Below are 17076 nucleotides of genomic sequence, written 5' to 3' on the forward strand. Positions count from 1 at the left end.
ACGCTAAACGTGTACTCACAGGTCATGAGCTGCCCGTGCAGCCCGGGCATCCCACAGCAGAACGAGTGGTCTGACCTGCCTGGCCTTAAGGCTGGGCGGCAGCCACGGATCGTGCAGCGGAAACGGCACGTGAAAGAGCGAGCGCAGGCCTGCCCAGGTGAACTGCACGAACAGGTGGCTTGGACTTTCAACGGACACCTGCTGCATGGCATCGGGTGCTTTTTTGTGGCCAGATGACTGAGGTCACCTACGGACAGTGATGGAGGAAAACCCTGAGTGGAGCTTTGAGCTGTACGTCTGGTTACCCACTTGTCTGGAACGAGACAGGATGGGGCGACGTTGATCTGTGCTGAGCTAACAGCTTGCTTGGACGGTCAAACATCTGGAAGAGGATTCCAGGATTAGTGACGAGGTCTGGATGGGGACAGAGGTCTCAAAATGGGCACAGACCGTGAAGAGACCTGTATCCATGTGTGCCTGCTGGAGAATCCCTACAGGGGACGCTCTTATGATCAGGGAGGCAAAACGGCATGCCTGTGGATACAGTGAGCTTCCTTCCCCAGACACCATGCTTGCTTGGTGGACCCATGAACCAAGGGGCCATCAAGACAGGGTGGGGGCTGAACTAGGTTCAACGTCTTAGATCTGCCCTGCCCAAGGCTCACCAACCTAACTACCGCTGAGTGCCTAACCAGCGAACTACGAACACTAACACCGAGTCCCTCGGCTGGCGTTTCCTAAGAGGACCGGCCGGCCACCCGGCGGCAGGTTGACTACACTGGGCCTCTTGCATCATGGAAGGTTGGTCTTCTTGGAATAAACTCATATTCTGATGACGGACACGCCCACCCCGCCCATCAGCACCACCATCCATGGTCACACTCCGCAAATAGCTGTTGATCACAGAACCCAGATCACAGAACCCAAATCACAGCAACGGACGTTCATGAGCAACAGGCTTGCGTCCGAAGAACTGTTCACACTGCATCACCCCCCACCGGGACACAGCTGGGCATACTGAGGACTCAGCTATGGTGAAGGAATGGGGTTCTGTCTTCCAGGATGACTTGTATGCCTTTAGCCAGAGACCGTTATCTGGGGCAGACTCCCCCCCTCCCCTAGCCAGGACATATGGGTCTGAGGAGCCAGCTGCGGGGGTGGGGTTGGCACTTCCCGGTATTATACTAAATAACCCAATCACAGAGTCTTTTTATTCCAGGCCTGGAAAATCTGGGCTTTGTTGGCTTGATGGTCTTCCCCTGAGGGACACAACACTGGTTCTGGGTGATCTGAACTGATTGCTACTCCGTGGGGACAGAGGACTAAGCCTGGGACCCAGAGGTCGCTGGTGTCTCTTGGTGCTTCCATGTAAAGGAAGTAAAGGAACTTGCAACAGAAGTTTCTAAAATGGGACAGCTCAGCAAGGAAGCTTTGGGTCAACCAAGTAAAAACCAGTTAAGGGAGGCTCTGAGGACAACGAAGTGTGGAGGGAGGCGGGAGGATGTCACAAACGCCAAGTACAGTGGTGTGACCAATTACAGGATCAAGGGCAGGACTAACTGCACATTTTCTCTTTACGGATTCATATATGCTCTTTCCTCGTCTGGGGAGCTTACTACAAACACGTATCGTCATACCGCACCCTGGGTCTCGTCATCAGACGCTGGCAACGATTCCTGCATTTAAAAAGCTCCTCCGGGGACTGTGACGGTGACACACTGACAATGCATGGTTGTCCTGACTCCCGGATGCCAAGAGGAGGGAAGAGGAGGAGAATGCGGGGTGCACGGACGTCCCGACACCCAGAGCCGGCACTGGACTGGCCCAAACCAGGTCTGAGCTCCGGCCGCTGAGCTCAGCGGGGCTGCTGTGGCGCCGAGCCCTGCCCTGGCAGCCCCAGCCCTGGCGGCCGTNCAGCGCCCCCTCCCCTCCGCTGCGCCCTCTCGGCTGCTGTCAGTAGTAAGAGGAGAGCCGGCCAGTGTTCAGAAGAAAATGTAGCTTTATTATGACATAGGAAAGACTACAAGCCATTAAGGGAGAAGAGTCGACAGTTTCTCAAAATGACAGGTAAAAGGGAGGTGTAAACATCTTGGTAATAAAATCCACAGCACAATCATTGGAATCTTTTTCTTACAATTTTTGTTTTCAAGGTTATAGTAAACGAAACAGTCACTTGAATTGTCAGAAGAAGGGCCATTTACCCAGGGAAAGCGTACACACCAAGCCAAAGGACAAGAGCACGGGGCTATGTTGTGGGGTCGGGGGCGCTGCCGCAGGAAGGAGGCCTCAGACGATCGATCCTGTGCCCTGGACAGGAGGCCCGGCCACGCGGGCTGCCCGCCGGACCCACCCCTGCCCAGCAAGGACGCTGCTCGGAACTCGCTTCACACGCCTGCAGACGGAAAGCCCGGTTTCCCTGTGACGTGCTGAAAGGACGGCCAACGTCTCAGAAATACAGGTTATTTTAAAACCACGGGTGGGAGTGCAGGGGCGGGTGGGGTCACCTGATGATCCCTTTCGTGTCAGACGCACTTGGTAATGACCCGAACACATAGACAAGGGGTCGTTACAAGGAAACAAGAAAGCCACTTTCCTGAATTTAACAGCTGGCTTGGGCGCGAAGGGAAACATTCCCAGGCCGGGCATGGAGTATTCTGTGGGTAACAGGGTGAATCCCAGTGAACACGCTGGTGGCAGGACGTCCTGTTGCCAACACTGCCCATGGTTTGCGGTCACAGGAGCTTCCCAGCAGCACAGACACAGGTGACAACTTGCAACGCCAGTGCCCACAGGGAGTCACGACAATTAATTTGGATACAAAAATTTAAAGTCACGTCTACAGAAGAGAAACGTGGCCTCATCGTCTATCCCCAGACCTCATGCTCTTGGACCAGCTGAGCTCCCCTGAACATGAGCAGACACAGACGTGGGAAGCGGGGCTCGCCAGACCACAGGGAACCTGCCAGAAAACCCAGGACAATCCAGTAAAGCCGGGTCACAAGGCAGCAAAGCTCATGGCTCAGAACTGTGCAGGCCAGCGTCGGCCAGCTCCTCGTTTGATCTGCTCCTTATGAAAAGGCAACGGCTCTCCCAAAAAAAATCTCCAAAGCATGGTCGGTGTCTCTCTCTCTGTTTCTGTCACACACACACACACACAAACTCAAGCACGTGGGGCCGTTTCTGAAAATCTGCACCCGCCCGTATTTCTGAGGACGCCTGCTCTCTTAGAACACGTATTCCCAAAAGGCAGAAATACACTGAGCATGAACCGAGCAAGGGCTTTACAAGCTGCACCGCTAAGGACATTGTCGTGGAGGCCACTGCAGCAGACAACCGTGGTTTCCTGTATTCCAGCACATTCCACACTGAGCAGTACCTAGTCAACTGTTCCGACCCACTTCCTAACCCGACGAGCTCGCGAGCCGGCTCTGGCCCACCGACCGTCTGCACGGCCTAGCAGCTCAGAACAGTCTGCACATGGTTAAATAGGGAGAGAAAAAAAAACCCACAACAGATGAAAACTGTCAAATGTCAGCGTCGTAAGATGTTTCACTGGAACACGGCCATGCTCGTCTGTTTCTGTACTAGTCACGGCAGGCACCGCACGGCCCACAAAGCCTCAAATATTCACCGTCTGGCTCTTGACAAAAGAAGAAAGAAAAGTGCGTGCACTGAACCTGAAACAGACGGTTCTCTCGTCCAGGAGCGAACCTCCCACAGCTCAGATGCAGACCGGCGCCCAGGACAAGCGCTGCTTGTTCCACGAACGACGTGAAAGCAGCCGTTCCTCCCCCACGTCTGGGTTGTTAAGTTCTCAGAAACGGACAATCCAAGTTGGGGTTTGCACAGACGGACGCATGCAGGATATCTTACAAGGAGCCGTGCACACCGTTCCCTCTGCTCCAGCGGCTCCTCCCGCCCCTGGCAGCTCAGCGGCAAAGCCATCCGCCCCCCGCTGCAGCGGGAACGACACCAAGGGCACAGCGGAGGCATCAGCCACGGAACGCCAGCTCCGTGGAAGCCCCGCCGGCGTCCAGCCGACCCACGGGCCGCCACGCAGCCACGCGGACAGCGAGCGGGCCGGGCGGCCGGGCAGCGAATAGGAGGCAGGGAACAAGGAAGCCACCGGGAACGCTTCATCCACTCAAAGGTTAACAGGCCACAGAGGCTTCCGAGCCTCAGCCTGACCCTCGTCCGCCGCCCCGGCAGCCTTCGACCAGGACGCGGGCGCTTCCAGAGGGAAGGGGGAGGGGAGGCAACAAAACCAGCACCAATGAAAAAGCCAGCTTCACTCTCGGGAATGAAGGAAACGATCTACATGTCTGTATCGATCCAATAATTCGTTCACGTTACCACCATCACGTTTACGCGGGTCACCATTGTGGGAAAGGAGAGGGGAGGGGCGAGGACTAAGAAAGTGCCTATTTCTAGAAAAACCAAGCGAGAACACCTGGGCGGACGCGTCCACATGCAGTCGGATGCCACGTGGCGCGCGAACAGCCGTGCTCGGCGACCCCGGCGGGTGTGCTCGGGTCCACGTGGGGGCGTGGGGGCGGGGGCTGCTGCTGGCGGCTGACGGACCGACGCTCGGGGCTGCAGCGACCTACGCTCGACACGGAACCCACGGAGAGGAGGGGGCCTGCGAAGTCCCCGTCCTCGCACGTCTCCGGCTCCTGCGCTCCGCGGCCTCAGCGGACCCGGCGCCCTTAGAAACCGCTCCGCCCTGCCCCCGCACGTGGTCTCCAGCAGCTCAGGAGACGCGTCACGGACGGACGCACGGCGGCGCCCCTCCCCACGCAGGGCACTGCGGCCACGTCGCTGCTTCCGCCGCGCGGCTCCTGGGGCCTCGTTCCGAGCGCAGCGCTTGTCCACGCGGACGCCGCGGCCCCGGAAGCCGCTGCGGCCGGGCTGCGGAGGAATCCGATGCAATCCGATGCTCTCGGGGCACTTCTGTGTGGGGGGCGGCTTCATGACGTCAGGGAGGGCGGGGAGGATTCTGGGGGGCTGGCCAGCTGCTCGCCTTGTCCTGGTGGAGCAGCCGCAGGGAAGGCTACTCGTATTCCAGGAACTGCTTGTGGTAGAAGAGCAGGTACCTGCGGGCGCAGAGGCAGGGAGCGCGCTGACGTGCTGAGTCACGGCGCTCAAGGCAAGCCGCCCCCAGAACGCTCGCGGGGGTCCCGGCGCCCACTGGCGGCCCACTGCTTGCCTGGCTGCGCTTTGGTTCCTAGTCCCCGAGGAGGAGGGGCCCTGGCTAGGCAGCAGCGGCGCCCGCGGCAACCGCCCGTCCTCCCACCTGTCCGCCCCCCCCCAGCCCGTCCTCCCACCTGTCCGCCCCCCCAGCCCGTCCTCCCACCTGTCCGCCCCCCCACCCCAGCCCGTCCTCCCACCTGTCCGCCCCCCCCCCAGCCCGTCCTCCCACCTGTCCGCCCCCCCCCAGCCCCTAAGTCCGCCTCTCCCGCCGTCCACCCCAACTGCCTTGGGGCCGCGCCTCCTCTGGGGGAGACTCCTGCAACGGCTTCTAGTCCAAATCCGCCCCTTTGGGGGGCCTCCTCTGGCCTCCTCGCTACCCACAACACTGTCCTCTCACACACGGATTCTTCTCCACAGACTCGCTCCAGGGGCGCCCCACCGCTTGGAGAAAACGCCAAGTGCAGCCGCCGCAAGGCCGTTCCCGACGGCTCAGCCCGGCCCACCCTGCGGGGGGATTCTACGCACAGTCTCAAGACCAATAAAGACTTCACAAAGCAAAGGGTAGACGACGACGGGCCAGGGAGGAATGAGGCGGGTCAACAAGAAAGGAGCTCCCCAAGAACGGACGTGGCCGCTCCTGCCGTGAGAACAGGAACGACCACCCCACGTTCGGGGCGATAACGTGCTCATCAAGAGCGACCCGGCCCATCCAACGACCGAGCGAAGCTGGCATCCTGTCCAGAACAAGCCTCATGACGTCAGGACTCGAGGTGAACGTCCTGAACGGATGTACACAGTCAGCTGCCACCCCGGACGTACCCCTCACTGTCCAGCACGTCCTCGATGCTGGCCTTGGTGATGATGGCATCGTCACACTTGAACCACTGGTCCTTGTGCTGCCGGATGAAGCTGGTGTAGTGGCCGCTCTCCAGGGTCCCTTGGTGGTTAACTACGGCAAACAAGGAGTACCTGGTACGGGAGCGCGCGAGCAGGGAGAGAAGGAGCAGTCAAGTTAGTCTTCTCACCATCGGAAGCAGTCAGAAGCCTGCACGGTGCGCTGCCCACAGACCCCAAACGGAACACACCATCGCCCGGCGGGCACGCAGCCCACGCAGCTCTCGAGCTGCTTTGCGGGAACCACATTTAGCGGAAGTGGGGACAGCAAGCCGCGCTGGGGATGCTGGAAGCACACTGGCCCTTCTTCCTCCCACAGCAACAGTAAGCGGGTGGTGAAGGACAGAACAGAGGCCTCACTGCAGCGCCGGCGGACGCAGGGGCCAGGGAGCCCCGAATCCAGACACCAAGCTCTCACGCTAGCACCACCGTGGCCGGCGGGACCGCGCTCCCACACAGGGGCTGGGACCGAGGGGTCAGGCTCCTACATCGGGGAGCTTTACGGTGCAGGCGTGGAAAGTCCTTTCCCCACAGGGCTGCAGCATTTTCAACAGGCGCGGAGGGGCAGCAGGCCCGTGGCCAAAGGAAAGAAGGGCTGTGCCATCAGGGCCCCCCCCCCGCCCGTGCGGCCCACCAGTGGTCCCACACTCCCCGCTCACACTGGAGACGCCCAGCGCCAACCCACGAGGTGCCACTTACTTATTGTCATTGTTGAGACTGTCCATTGGCTGCTGGTACTGTCCATTCATCCTGCTCTCTTTGCTGGAACAAAGAACAGCAGTTCGTCAGTATCAGGTAAAATAATTAATCAGCAGACGCGTGGCTCGAACGACGGTACCACTACCCCGGGGGCCTCCTCTGCCAGTCGGGGCACTCAGTGCACTTTAGACATGCTTTCTAATTCTTCCAGCAACTCTACTTTCTAGGGGAAGACTCTCCCGGTGTGAAGGTGGGGAAGTGGAGGCCAGGCTTCCAGCCAAGTTCGTGGTGATCTGCTACAGTGGCCACAGGAGACACACGAGCGAGCGTCGCGGTGATTTGCAGGGGACATTTTATGTGGTCTGGGATGTCGAGATTTGAAAACAAGAGAAGCGGAATCGACAACTGCGCCATCAAGCTGTATCCAAACTCAGTTCCATCAGCGGCAGCGCCGCCCTCCGTGACCGCCCCCCCACGTGCTCGCCGCGTCTGACAGCGCACGAAGGACTGCCGGCGAAAACCCGAAGCCAAAGCACACAGCTGAGGAAACTCAACGGTGACCTGGGTTAAGATCAGGGTCAAGGTTCCGTTTTAGCAGATATGCTTCTATCAGCCTCCACGCAGGCTCACAGGGAACCGGTGCCGATCACGGACCCTACGGAACCACGGCCCTCCCGGTCACACCGTGTCCCTGACCCTTTCATACCTGGACGCCATGAAGGGGGTCATGTCCAGTTCCAGGGGAAAGGACACGTACGTGGTGATCTTCCGCCTCAGTTTGGCCGAGTGTTCGAATCGCTACAGGAATTGGGGAGACAAGGCAAGGGTGAAGCTGTAGGGTCTCCTCCAATGGGGCTTCTCTGGACACTCCCGAAAGCGGGCTTTTCGTTTTCCGGCCACATCTACAGCTTACAGACTCAGTAACACGGCACTGAGCCATACAAATCTAATTTATGGGGTTCACAAATGGAGTGTTGAAAGGATGGGGTTGTTGAAAGTGATTGACGCCAAGTGTGCAAAAAAGTCATCTTACAACAAAGCCAACAAAGCGCACGGTGGAAGGAAACAGAACGTCCGTAAGCTCCAGGAGCGAAAACGGACATACTGTTCCTTTCAGCAAAGACATTCCTTTGACTAGACCGGGGCCAGCAAGCCAGGAACAGTTTGGGTTTTGTGTTGAAAGGCTCACAGAATAAAACACAGACCATAAAACGAAGATTCTATGAGACCACGAAGCCTAAAGCATTTATTATCTGACCCTTTACAGAAAAAGCTGACTGACCCCTAGACTAGATCGCAACGCTTAGGGTCCTGTTTGCTTTTAAGTAAAAGAAAACCAGAAAACTTCGGTGTTGGGGGGAGGGTGGGGAATCTCGGGAGGAGGAGGAGTAAATTCTTAACCCCCGCCCCCGGGGAGAATAACTCACACCCTACTTTCGTTATGAAGTAATTACTCCGGTTCACCATAAACCTCTCTGCGCAGAAGACGTGGGGGGCGGGGGGCAGTCACGACTTACTACCTTCTCGTGCCTTCCGCGCTCTTTACGGGGTCACTGCACTTACGAAACGTCCTTCTGTGCAGCAAACCCACAGGCTCCAAGCGCATGTACTGGGGATCACACGGTAGGTGTCCCACTGCAGCCTGCTCTCTGGAAAGCTTACTTTGAGGTGGAAACAGGCTACGATGGGCAGCTTCTTCATGGTGAGCTGCTTCGTGGACTCCTGGTAGCTGTGGCAGCCACTGCACTTGATCTTCGCACCGCTTCCTAAGTGCTCGGGCCTGGTAAATCTGCAAGACATTCCAACGATACAGTTTTAGGGAAAAGAAGGTGGGAGAGGTAAGAGAGGAAAAAAGCCGAAAATAATTATTAAATCACTTTCAGTGGGTTAATCTCCCGACTAAAAACACACGTCCAGTTAGGGGCGTTTATAATTTCACAATGGAAAAAAGAACAAACGATTTCTTCCTTCATCTGTTCCCCTCATCACTTTAAACACGATCTTAATTTTTTTTTTTTATTTAAAAGTCTGGTGAAATAGTAATTTTCTAATGACCGTAAGACCCAGTAATTCGAATTTCAGAAAACCTTGAACTTGTGTTCATGCAAATGACTGAATGCAAATGTTTTTAGCAGCTGTGTCTCTAACGGCCAAAAGAACCTGGCAGCAGTCAGGAGCTCTCCAGTGTGCAGAAGGTTAAAGAACGGCGACGTGACCCCCGTGGAATACTCGTCGGCCACAGACGGGGACAAACTACGGACACACAACCTGGATGAATCTCCAGAGACTTATGGCGGGGAGCCCGGGGGAGGCGATCCAAGAGGTTCCATGTTCTATGATTCCATTTACGTAACATTCTCGGAATGCTGAATTTACACAAATGGAGGACAGATCCGCGGCCACCGGGGGTCCCGAGGCAGTGGCGGCGGGAGGGACCTGGACGGATGGAAATGCCTTGTATCTTGACTGCACGGATGTGAATATCGCAATCGTGACCTTTTACTGTAATTTTACGAGACGTTACCACTGGGGGAAACTCAGTAGAGGGTACTCAGTTATTCCTTTTAAATGCACATGCATCTGTATCTCAAAATAAAAGTTAAATTCTAAAAACGGGGAAATGATCATTATTGAATGATGAAGACAGACCATGACATAGCAAGGTTGTGCGAAGGACGTCAGCAAGCATTTCCGGCACCAGTGGTGGCTACTAAGACAGAAACCCATAAAACAGATGTTTCAATATGATTTGTGCCAAATTTTTTAAGTTGAAAGCTGAAAACGTGGGGTGCCTGGGTGGCTCAGTTGTTAAGCGTCTGCCTTCGGCTCAGGGCGTGATCCTGGCGTTCTGGGATCGAGCCCCACATCAGGGTCCTCCACTGGGAGCCTGCTTCTTCCTCTCCCACTCCCCCTGCTTATGTTCCCGTGTTCCCTCTCTCGCTGGCTGCCTCTCTCTGTCAAATAAATAAATTTTAAAAATCTTAAAAAAAAAAAAAAAAAGCAAGCTGAAAACAAAGTTCATCTTTTCCCAACCAGGTCTCGAAATATTTGTTTCTCCTTTCAGAAATTCCGTCATCTCAGCAGGGCAAGTCGATGCCCCCTCCTGACCACAGCTGACCCCGCCTGCCCCGGGAGGTGCCCCAGAAGAGGGAAGCCGAGGGAAGCCGAGGACAGCAGTCAGAGCTCGTAGGGAGGAACACGGGACAAGGCGTCTGAGCGTGTCTGCCACAACCTGCAAGAACTAGCCCACAAATGCACGCGGCAAAGGCCGCAGTGTGCGTCACTCTTGAAAAACGATCTTGTCTTTGCAACACAGAAACAGCAAGGAAACCAAAGGGGGGCTGAAGCCTATGGATTTGCAAGGGATTGTGAAACCAGTCAACCCAATGGAACGTGCACACCTCGTCTGGATCCTGAGTTGGACAAACTGTACGGAACAGTTTATCACAAAAACAATCAGGGCAGCTTGAGCAGCGGGAACCTGACTGGAAGAGAGAAGCGCGTGCCCACGTTTATAGCGAAGGCTCTGGAGACGCATGACTCGCTGCACACTACCCCATACCCCAGTTTTCCACCTCAAACCTGCCTGGCCCCAGCCCAGCCGAACTGCTCAGGAACACACCGGGGGCCACGAGCGCTTCCCTGCCGACTGGACGAGCTTCTCCGGTCTGCGCTGGCGACGGCAGCGACAAGCACTCGGACCCTGTGTCCCTACCGGGCGCACTGAGGAAAAGCGCGGACCCGCAGAGCGGGAAGCCCCATGTCAGCCCCCAGCAGAAATGAGGCACGGGACTGTGCCGTCCTGCGAGCATTCAGGAAGCCGGTGTCCCAAGGGGGAAAGCAAAGTGCCCGAGGCAACAAACCTACCCAGCCGGGCTGCAAGAACAGCTCCTTGACGGCCCTCCTCCCCCCAGCCCCCTCCCTCGTGAAGGAAGGAAGCCCCCTGAGGCTCGCGCTGCAGGAACGCTCGTCTGGGACGGGTCCGCAGCCTGTCAAGTCAGACTGGGGCTGCGGACACTTCACCTGCCCTGGAATCTGGAAACTCGTGCGTCAGCCAGTTACCACCACTCTGCTACCTGGTACCCATTAATCAACGGAGCAATAAGGCCACGGCGTCCCGAGAACGTGTACGTTAAAGACTGCAGCACGCCAGGGCAGCATAAAATGCTGAGTCCGAAGTCCTCGCTCGAGGTTTTTCTCATTTTTTACTCTTCTGGAAGGTCCTGGTATTTTGTCATTTTTCCTTCCGTATGCAATGCCCCTAAAAGCTGAAATCCACGTACCCCCAAATCCTTGTCCTCTCTGCCAAACTACGCTACCTTTCTGACACCAGGTAGGTCAACCAAACCTGCTTCAACACTAGGAGAATGTCCCACAGCGTCACGTACGAAGAGGATCTGGCTTGAATTGACATAACCGTGAGTCAAGAATGGAGGACCACAGCGCTCAACCCCCGTCTCTTCCCACTGATCTCTCCGCGCCCCCGCTCCACCTGCGCTTGGGGATTTCCAAACCGCCGTGGGGGGCACGGCCCATCTTCCTTCATGAGTGCTACCACAAAAGTTTGGGTACGCGACCTAGGCTCGCCCAGTCGGATCCCCGTCCTGAGGCCGCTGTCTCTGGAAAGGTCACTCTCAAGCAGCGTCCGTAGGAAGCCCGGTCTCGCCAGAGGCAGCAGCTGCACCGCACGTGAGAGCAGCGGGCCGGGAGCGGGCTGCCCGGTTCCGGAGACCGGTCCCCAAGCCTCGCACGGTGACCACCTGCTTGCTCGGCTGGGTCTTCAGCCTTCCCGGTACCTCCACCCGCCTGAGCTCGGCGGAGCCCACTTCTGCCGCCCGCCCGCCTGCAAGCACTCCGACCTGGCAGATGCACGTGCGCCCTCAGCATGCGTCCGGCAGAAGAGCATCCCCAGGTGAGGTGCGGCAGGGGGGACGGGGACACGGGGACAGGAAGGCAGCACGAGGCAGTCTCCTCCCCGAACTGGCTGCATGTCAATCCGGACTGAGGAAACACAGCGCCGAGAGTCAAGAGCGGAGCCAGCAATATAGCGACGAGAGCCAAGGGCACAGCCCGAGGCCATCCCAGGAGGGGCACGGACACCCAGGGAAGCAACTGGCCGTGCCGAGGGCTCCCCCATCACCGGGGCCGCGTCTGTGCTCCCGCCGAGTCTACCGCCTCCCCGAAGGGTGCGAGGAGTACGGGGTGCGCGTGCCCTCAGGCGGCCCCCGAGGCGCGACGGCCACCTAGCTGCCCCCGCACCGCCTGCCCTCGTGAAGCACTTGAGGACTTGGAAGGTCTGCAGCTGCGGGACTCCATCTGCCTCAACTTCCTCCCACCGGCTTCGCAATCTGCTCTCAACGTAACTTGGAAAGGGCCCCTCTGCTGTTCACACGAACTCGACGTGAACGTGCTCCGTCCCTCCTCGGCCACTCGGCCGCTGACCCAGCCCCGCTGGCCCCCCACCGACAGCTCCGGGTGCATCTCAGTGGGGCCAGGGGGGCTGCCCCCTCCGTGCCCGCTTGCTGGGCCAAGGTTTACTGAAACGTACAACTACGTTTAACGGAGTCGTAAACACTCCCTTCAAAAATGGTGGGCTTTTCAGTTCGGATGTTTTGCTCGGTTTACAAATTCCAAGTCTGATGCCCCATTTACAACTGGACCTATCAGGGTGAGGAGCTGACGTGTTTAAAAATTCTCAACATACACCACTGAGCCTGCTGACCACACGGCAACAGAGAAACCAAGAAGCCTGTCCCTCTTCACAAGAACACCTCTGCTCAAGGACGCCCCTGCGGTGACCTTTAACGTGAGCCAAAGAAAATAAAGAGTGTAGGGGCGCCTGGGTGGCGCAGTCGTTAAGTGTCGGCCTTCGGCTCAGGGCGTGATCCCGGCGTTCTGGGATCGAGCCCCACATCAGGCTCCTCCGCTGGGAGCCTGCTTCTTCCTCTCCCACTCCCCCTGCCTGTGTTCCCTCCCTCACTGGCTGTCTCTATCTCTGTCAAATAAATAAATAAAATCTTCAAAAAGAAAGAGAGGGAAAGAAGAGAAAGGAATGAAAGGAAGGGAGAAAGAAAAGAAAGGAAAGGAAAGAAAAAGAAAAGAGTGTAAAACAGTAAAGTCAACGAGAATAGTTTAGAAAGGGGTCTCTAGTCTCTCTGCCACAATGTGTGAGACCTACCTGAACACGCTGACAAGAGTATCCCCTAAACCCCAGTGCTTGTCTCAGGTGCAAATGCGGTGAACGGACGTGCGCCACGCAACAGGCCACTCGCCTGCAGGAAAGGCCCCGCCAGACGCTGGTGCAGGTTATCAGCCACAGGGGACAGTCTCCGGCTCTCGGGTACCTTACCCCATGCGTGGGGTGGAAGGCGGCCGTGACCCACACACGCTCCACGCAAAGCTGGATGAACACGACAGTCATCTTGCAAACACGTGACAGATGCTACAAGCTGCTGGGCACCAACCGCAGCCACCTGCCGCCTGTCCTGTCTTGTCTCGTTATCTACACCGGACACATGAAAGAAAATTCTACCGGGGCTGTGGGTGGCCCTGAATTTCTTCAGAATTTCCGACCATCCACTACCCCAAAGAGCCTCAAGGCGGGAGAGACAGGTGCCTGCAAAGACAGACCGCTCTTGGTCTCCAGAGGTGCTGGCGGCTTTCTTACCTTCGCAAGCAGTCCGTAAGCGTCGTGGTTCCTGCTACGTGGCTTTCCCCGTTCACCACGCTGCCCTCGCTCCCGGGGCTCAGGGGCCAGAACGGGGTGGAAGAGCCAGGCAGATCCAAACTGATGTCCCAGAAGGGGTCTATGGTGGTAGAGACGCCACTAGAAGCAAGAGGAGACACACACACAGGTGAGAACGGATGGCCAGCCGCCTGAGGCAGCCCCTAGCCGACGGCACCGCATCCTCTCACAGCTGTCCTTCCACCCAAATGACACGGAAGGTCAGGAAACACAGGGCAGCTCCCAGCCGACGCGCCCTGGGCTCCCAAGCGGGCCCTACGGAGGGACAGCAGGTAAACCACTCCAGGCACAGGCTGCTCCAAAGCAACGGTTTCCGAACCCAGAGGGTCATCACAATCACTTTGGGGTTTCTTGAAAACAGAAACCCGTGGGTCCCACGTCCAGTTCTGAATTGATGGGTCTGCGTCACCAGCCTCCAGCCGCAGACCGCGAGTGCAGGCGGTACCTCAGAGCCCCAAGCACACTGCCCGTCGACAGCACACGCCGAGCAGGCACTGCAGGCTGAGCGGGGCCCCGGGACGCTCTACGTAACACGGCCGGGTCCCTCCTAGCGACGGATGTGAAGGACGGGCTGGAACTTCACTCCAGAAATTGCAACAGGACATAAACCCGAGACAACCTCCTGCTGACGGAATTCAGTAGCACAGAGCCCACAAGGAGGTTCCGTAAAACCAAGAGTCTAAACACTGGGGCAGTGCCCACGACGGCGTCTACGTCACAGAAACCCGCGTGCACGACCCAGGCGACACCGCTCCCCTTCCGCTATCTGCTCTACCCTCTACCAGCTGCACATGGGAGTCCAGCAGAGGATCCGAAATCACTTGGGTAGATCGTGACCAGGGTTTTTTAAAACCCTGAAATGGAAGAAAAAAACAGGAGTGTGCATGGAGTCGAAAGGGAGGGTTCTTACAACCTCGCCGATCAATGCGTCCCCCTCCTGGAAATCAAAGCTCTGCACGCTGAGCCAAGACCACGGCTGTGAACCGTCAGGGACACTACTGGAGAACACGGGGAAGGAAATCGTGACATGAAAAGCAACACACGTGGGGTGCGCCAGTCCCTCCGGAAGGCAGGGCTCGCTTATGTAGCTCCTGGTAGAGCAGACAGGTGGGGGGAAGGTTCAGGGCACACCCCGCGGTGTGCACGGGAACAAAGACAGCCCCGGGGACCCCGCTCCGGACAACCTGCAGCGCCCAGGGTGACCGGCTCCCCTGTGGGTCTTCTCTACTTCTCTACCACGCTGTCTGACCTCCACTTGTCCTGCTTCACGTCTGCTTGCCGCTGCAGAGGCTCCCGTGTTTACCCACACATCACCACCTACTTATCTACACATCGCCAAAGAGGCACAGGCACGGAGATGCCGACTAAACTTTTGGCTCTAAGTGTGCAACTTTTAAAACCTGCTCAGAGCACAGCAGTTTTATTAGCTGAACATGTCCCACGAGGTTCAAAAAGCAGCACCTAGAATCAAGTCAGTCTCACGGGCAGGCCCTGGGGTCCTCCATCACGGTCTGGCCAGCACCGCCCAGGCGGCCTCTCGCGTTCCAGAACACCGGGCGTCGCACGGGAGCCTCGCACTTACTGGCAGACTTGGCAGGTGACGTCCGACTGCAGCCCGCCCGTGAAGATCTGGTCTATGATGCAGTTGCAGTGGTTGGGGTTGTTGGCCTTCTTCCCGTTATCGTCACCTGGGGAAAGATCGCAGCTGTGTGACTGTCACCTGTGCCCCGAGTCCGCAAGTTTGCAAGAGCCATGGGCCCAGAGCACGAGGCCATTCACCTGCAGAGGCCGATGAAGCCGAAATGCCGGTACTTTCCTAAGAGCACAGGAGGACCCTTACTCGAACAGGGAGATTGGCGGGGAAAGAGGAAACAACCCAGCTGGCTTATTTTCAATTTTCTTCTTTTTCTCATCCCTAAGATCGGCTTGGCTTCTAGCTAGGTACCAGGACGTAGCTAACACCCAGTCACTGGGGAGAGCTAGCGAGTCCCCCTTCCCGCACACAACAACTGAACAGTCCTGCAGTGGCACGGAGGGCCTGACTGCGGGCCGTGAACCAGCAAAGCCGGAGGAGGACTAGAACACCCTGCTTCTGACGAGAAGAGCCACAGGCTTCCTGTGACGTGTGAAACGGAACTACGTCAGAGAAGCGAAACACCGTCACCACATCATGCCTCCATCAGATGAACGCTTTCACAGCAAGGCATCTGAAGCCGCTCATTTTTAGGACAGACTAAGGCTGGTTACAGAAGTCTCCTGATGACCCTCAAGTGCTTGGAATAATAATTGATTAGTCCTACACCGCGGCTCTTTTCTGTGTGTGCTACACTTCGTCCTAGAAACCAACCTCACCTAAGCCATTAAGCACTGTTTATTGGGTTCCGCGGGTGAGCACTGAAAGGATGTGTGTTTTTCAGGAGAAAAACATTTAAGTACACACAAAAGCCAGAACCCAAAGCCAGGGCAGCTGATGAGAACAAGCCAGGTATCTTATCTGGAGTTTCGCTCGCCTCTAAGTTGTAATGTCAGACAACACGGGGCATGTGGGCGAGCAGCCCGGTGACTGGAGAGAGGCTGAGCGGGGACAGGAGGAAGCCTGGAAAACAGAGCTGTGGTCTAACAGAATCACCTACAACCCACTGAATCCCCCCTCGGCTGATCGCTGTGTCAGCACACTTCGGCGGAGGGCCGTCCGACTGGGAGCCCGGCACGGCGAGGGCAGGACGAGGAAGCCGCGGTGGCTTATTGAGTCCTAATCTCCTGCCCCGAGCCCAAAAAGCTGCTGCCCCCTGTCCCCTTCCCCAGACTGTCCAAACCCACCCACGTCTGAGACCCCTGGGGAGACTGCCCCCTTCTGGGGGCCGGGCTGTGGGACAGAAGCCAAGATCCCGTGAGATCCTGAGAGAGACTTTAAAAAGCCCTTGGCTGGACCCCAACATGAGCGTGACTTGGGGTCGGGGAAGCACTGGGGAGTGTGTAGGTCCAATTTCGTATTCTCAGCTCTCTTAGACCCACGGTTCTGGAGACCCCACGAGGGGAAGGAGCCAGTGTTGATGGTTCAGCTGCGTTTGTGGAGCATATGTGGAAGTTTCTGGCCTGCCAGGGGCCACGATATCCCAGAGGAACTGCAGACTGGCTCCCTCACATCAGGCCGAGAGGAAGCGGCAGCAGAGGACTCGAGGCAAAGGCCCGTCAAGGACCGAGAGCTCTGTTCACTGTTACGGGTTTTACAGGGCTACCCGCCATGCTGTTCCCCTCCCTCCCAGCAAGGTCGGAGCACAACACCCCAAACCGTTCCCTCCTCTTTAGCCGTGAGAGCCTCTCTGGGGTATGAATGGGGATAAACAATACAATCTGCCAAAGCAGAGCCCCACGGTGGAGGGCGGGAGCGCGCCGCACCTTTGCAGTGCCGGTGCAGGACGTCCAGGGCGGCGATGAGGAACTCGTGCGCGTCCTGCTGCTCGTACCCCGCCAGGTGCCGCGCGTGAGTCCACACCAGGTGCAGCAACTTGTACGGGATGTGCGGGGAGCGGTGCCCCGAGTAGAAC

At 57.4% G+C, this 17076-nt stretch overlaps 1 protein-coding gene across 1 annotated transcript in view; it reads right to left on the reverse strand.

Annotated features, from left to right (window-relative positions):
- Positions 1-1981: 1981 nt before the first annotated feature.
- USP22 (ubiquitin specific peptidase 22) overlaps positions 1982-17076 on the reverse strand; it is a 38770-nt gene continuing 23675 nt past the window's right edge. Inside the window, exons 6-13 of the mRNA XM_040630174.1 lie at positions 16928-17075; positions 15111-15216; positions 13451-13609; positions 8446-8572; positions 7490-7581; positions 6784-6846; positions 6010-6159; positions 1982-5093 (exon numbers count right to left, since the gene is read on the reverse strand). Coding sequence (XP_040486108.1) covers positions 5051-5093; positions 6010-6159; positions 6784-6846; positions 7490-7581; positions 8446-8572; positions 13451-13609; positions 15111-15216; positions 16928-17075 — 888 coding nt within the window. The 3' untranslated portion in view covers positions 1982-5050. The remainder of the gene's footprint in view (positions 5094-6009; positions 6160-6783; positions 6847-7489; positions 7582-8445; positions 8573-13450; positions 13610-15110; positions 15217-16927; position 17076) is intronic.

The sequence above is a fragment of the Ursus maritimus genome, unplaced genomic scaffold (assembly GCF_017311325.1).
Source record: "Ursus maritimus isolate PB19 unplaced genomic scaffold, ASM1731132v1 scaffold_14, whole genome shotgun sequence".
Classification (NCBI taxonomy): domain Eukaryota; kingdom Metazoa; phylum Chordata; class Mammalia; order Carnivora; family Ursidae; genus Ursus; species Ursus maritimus.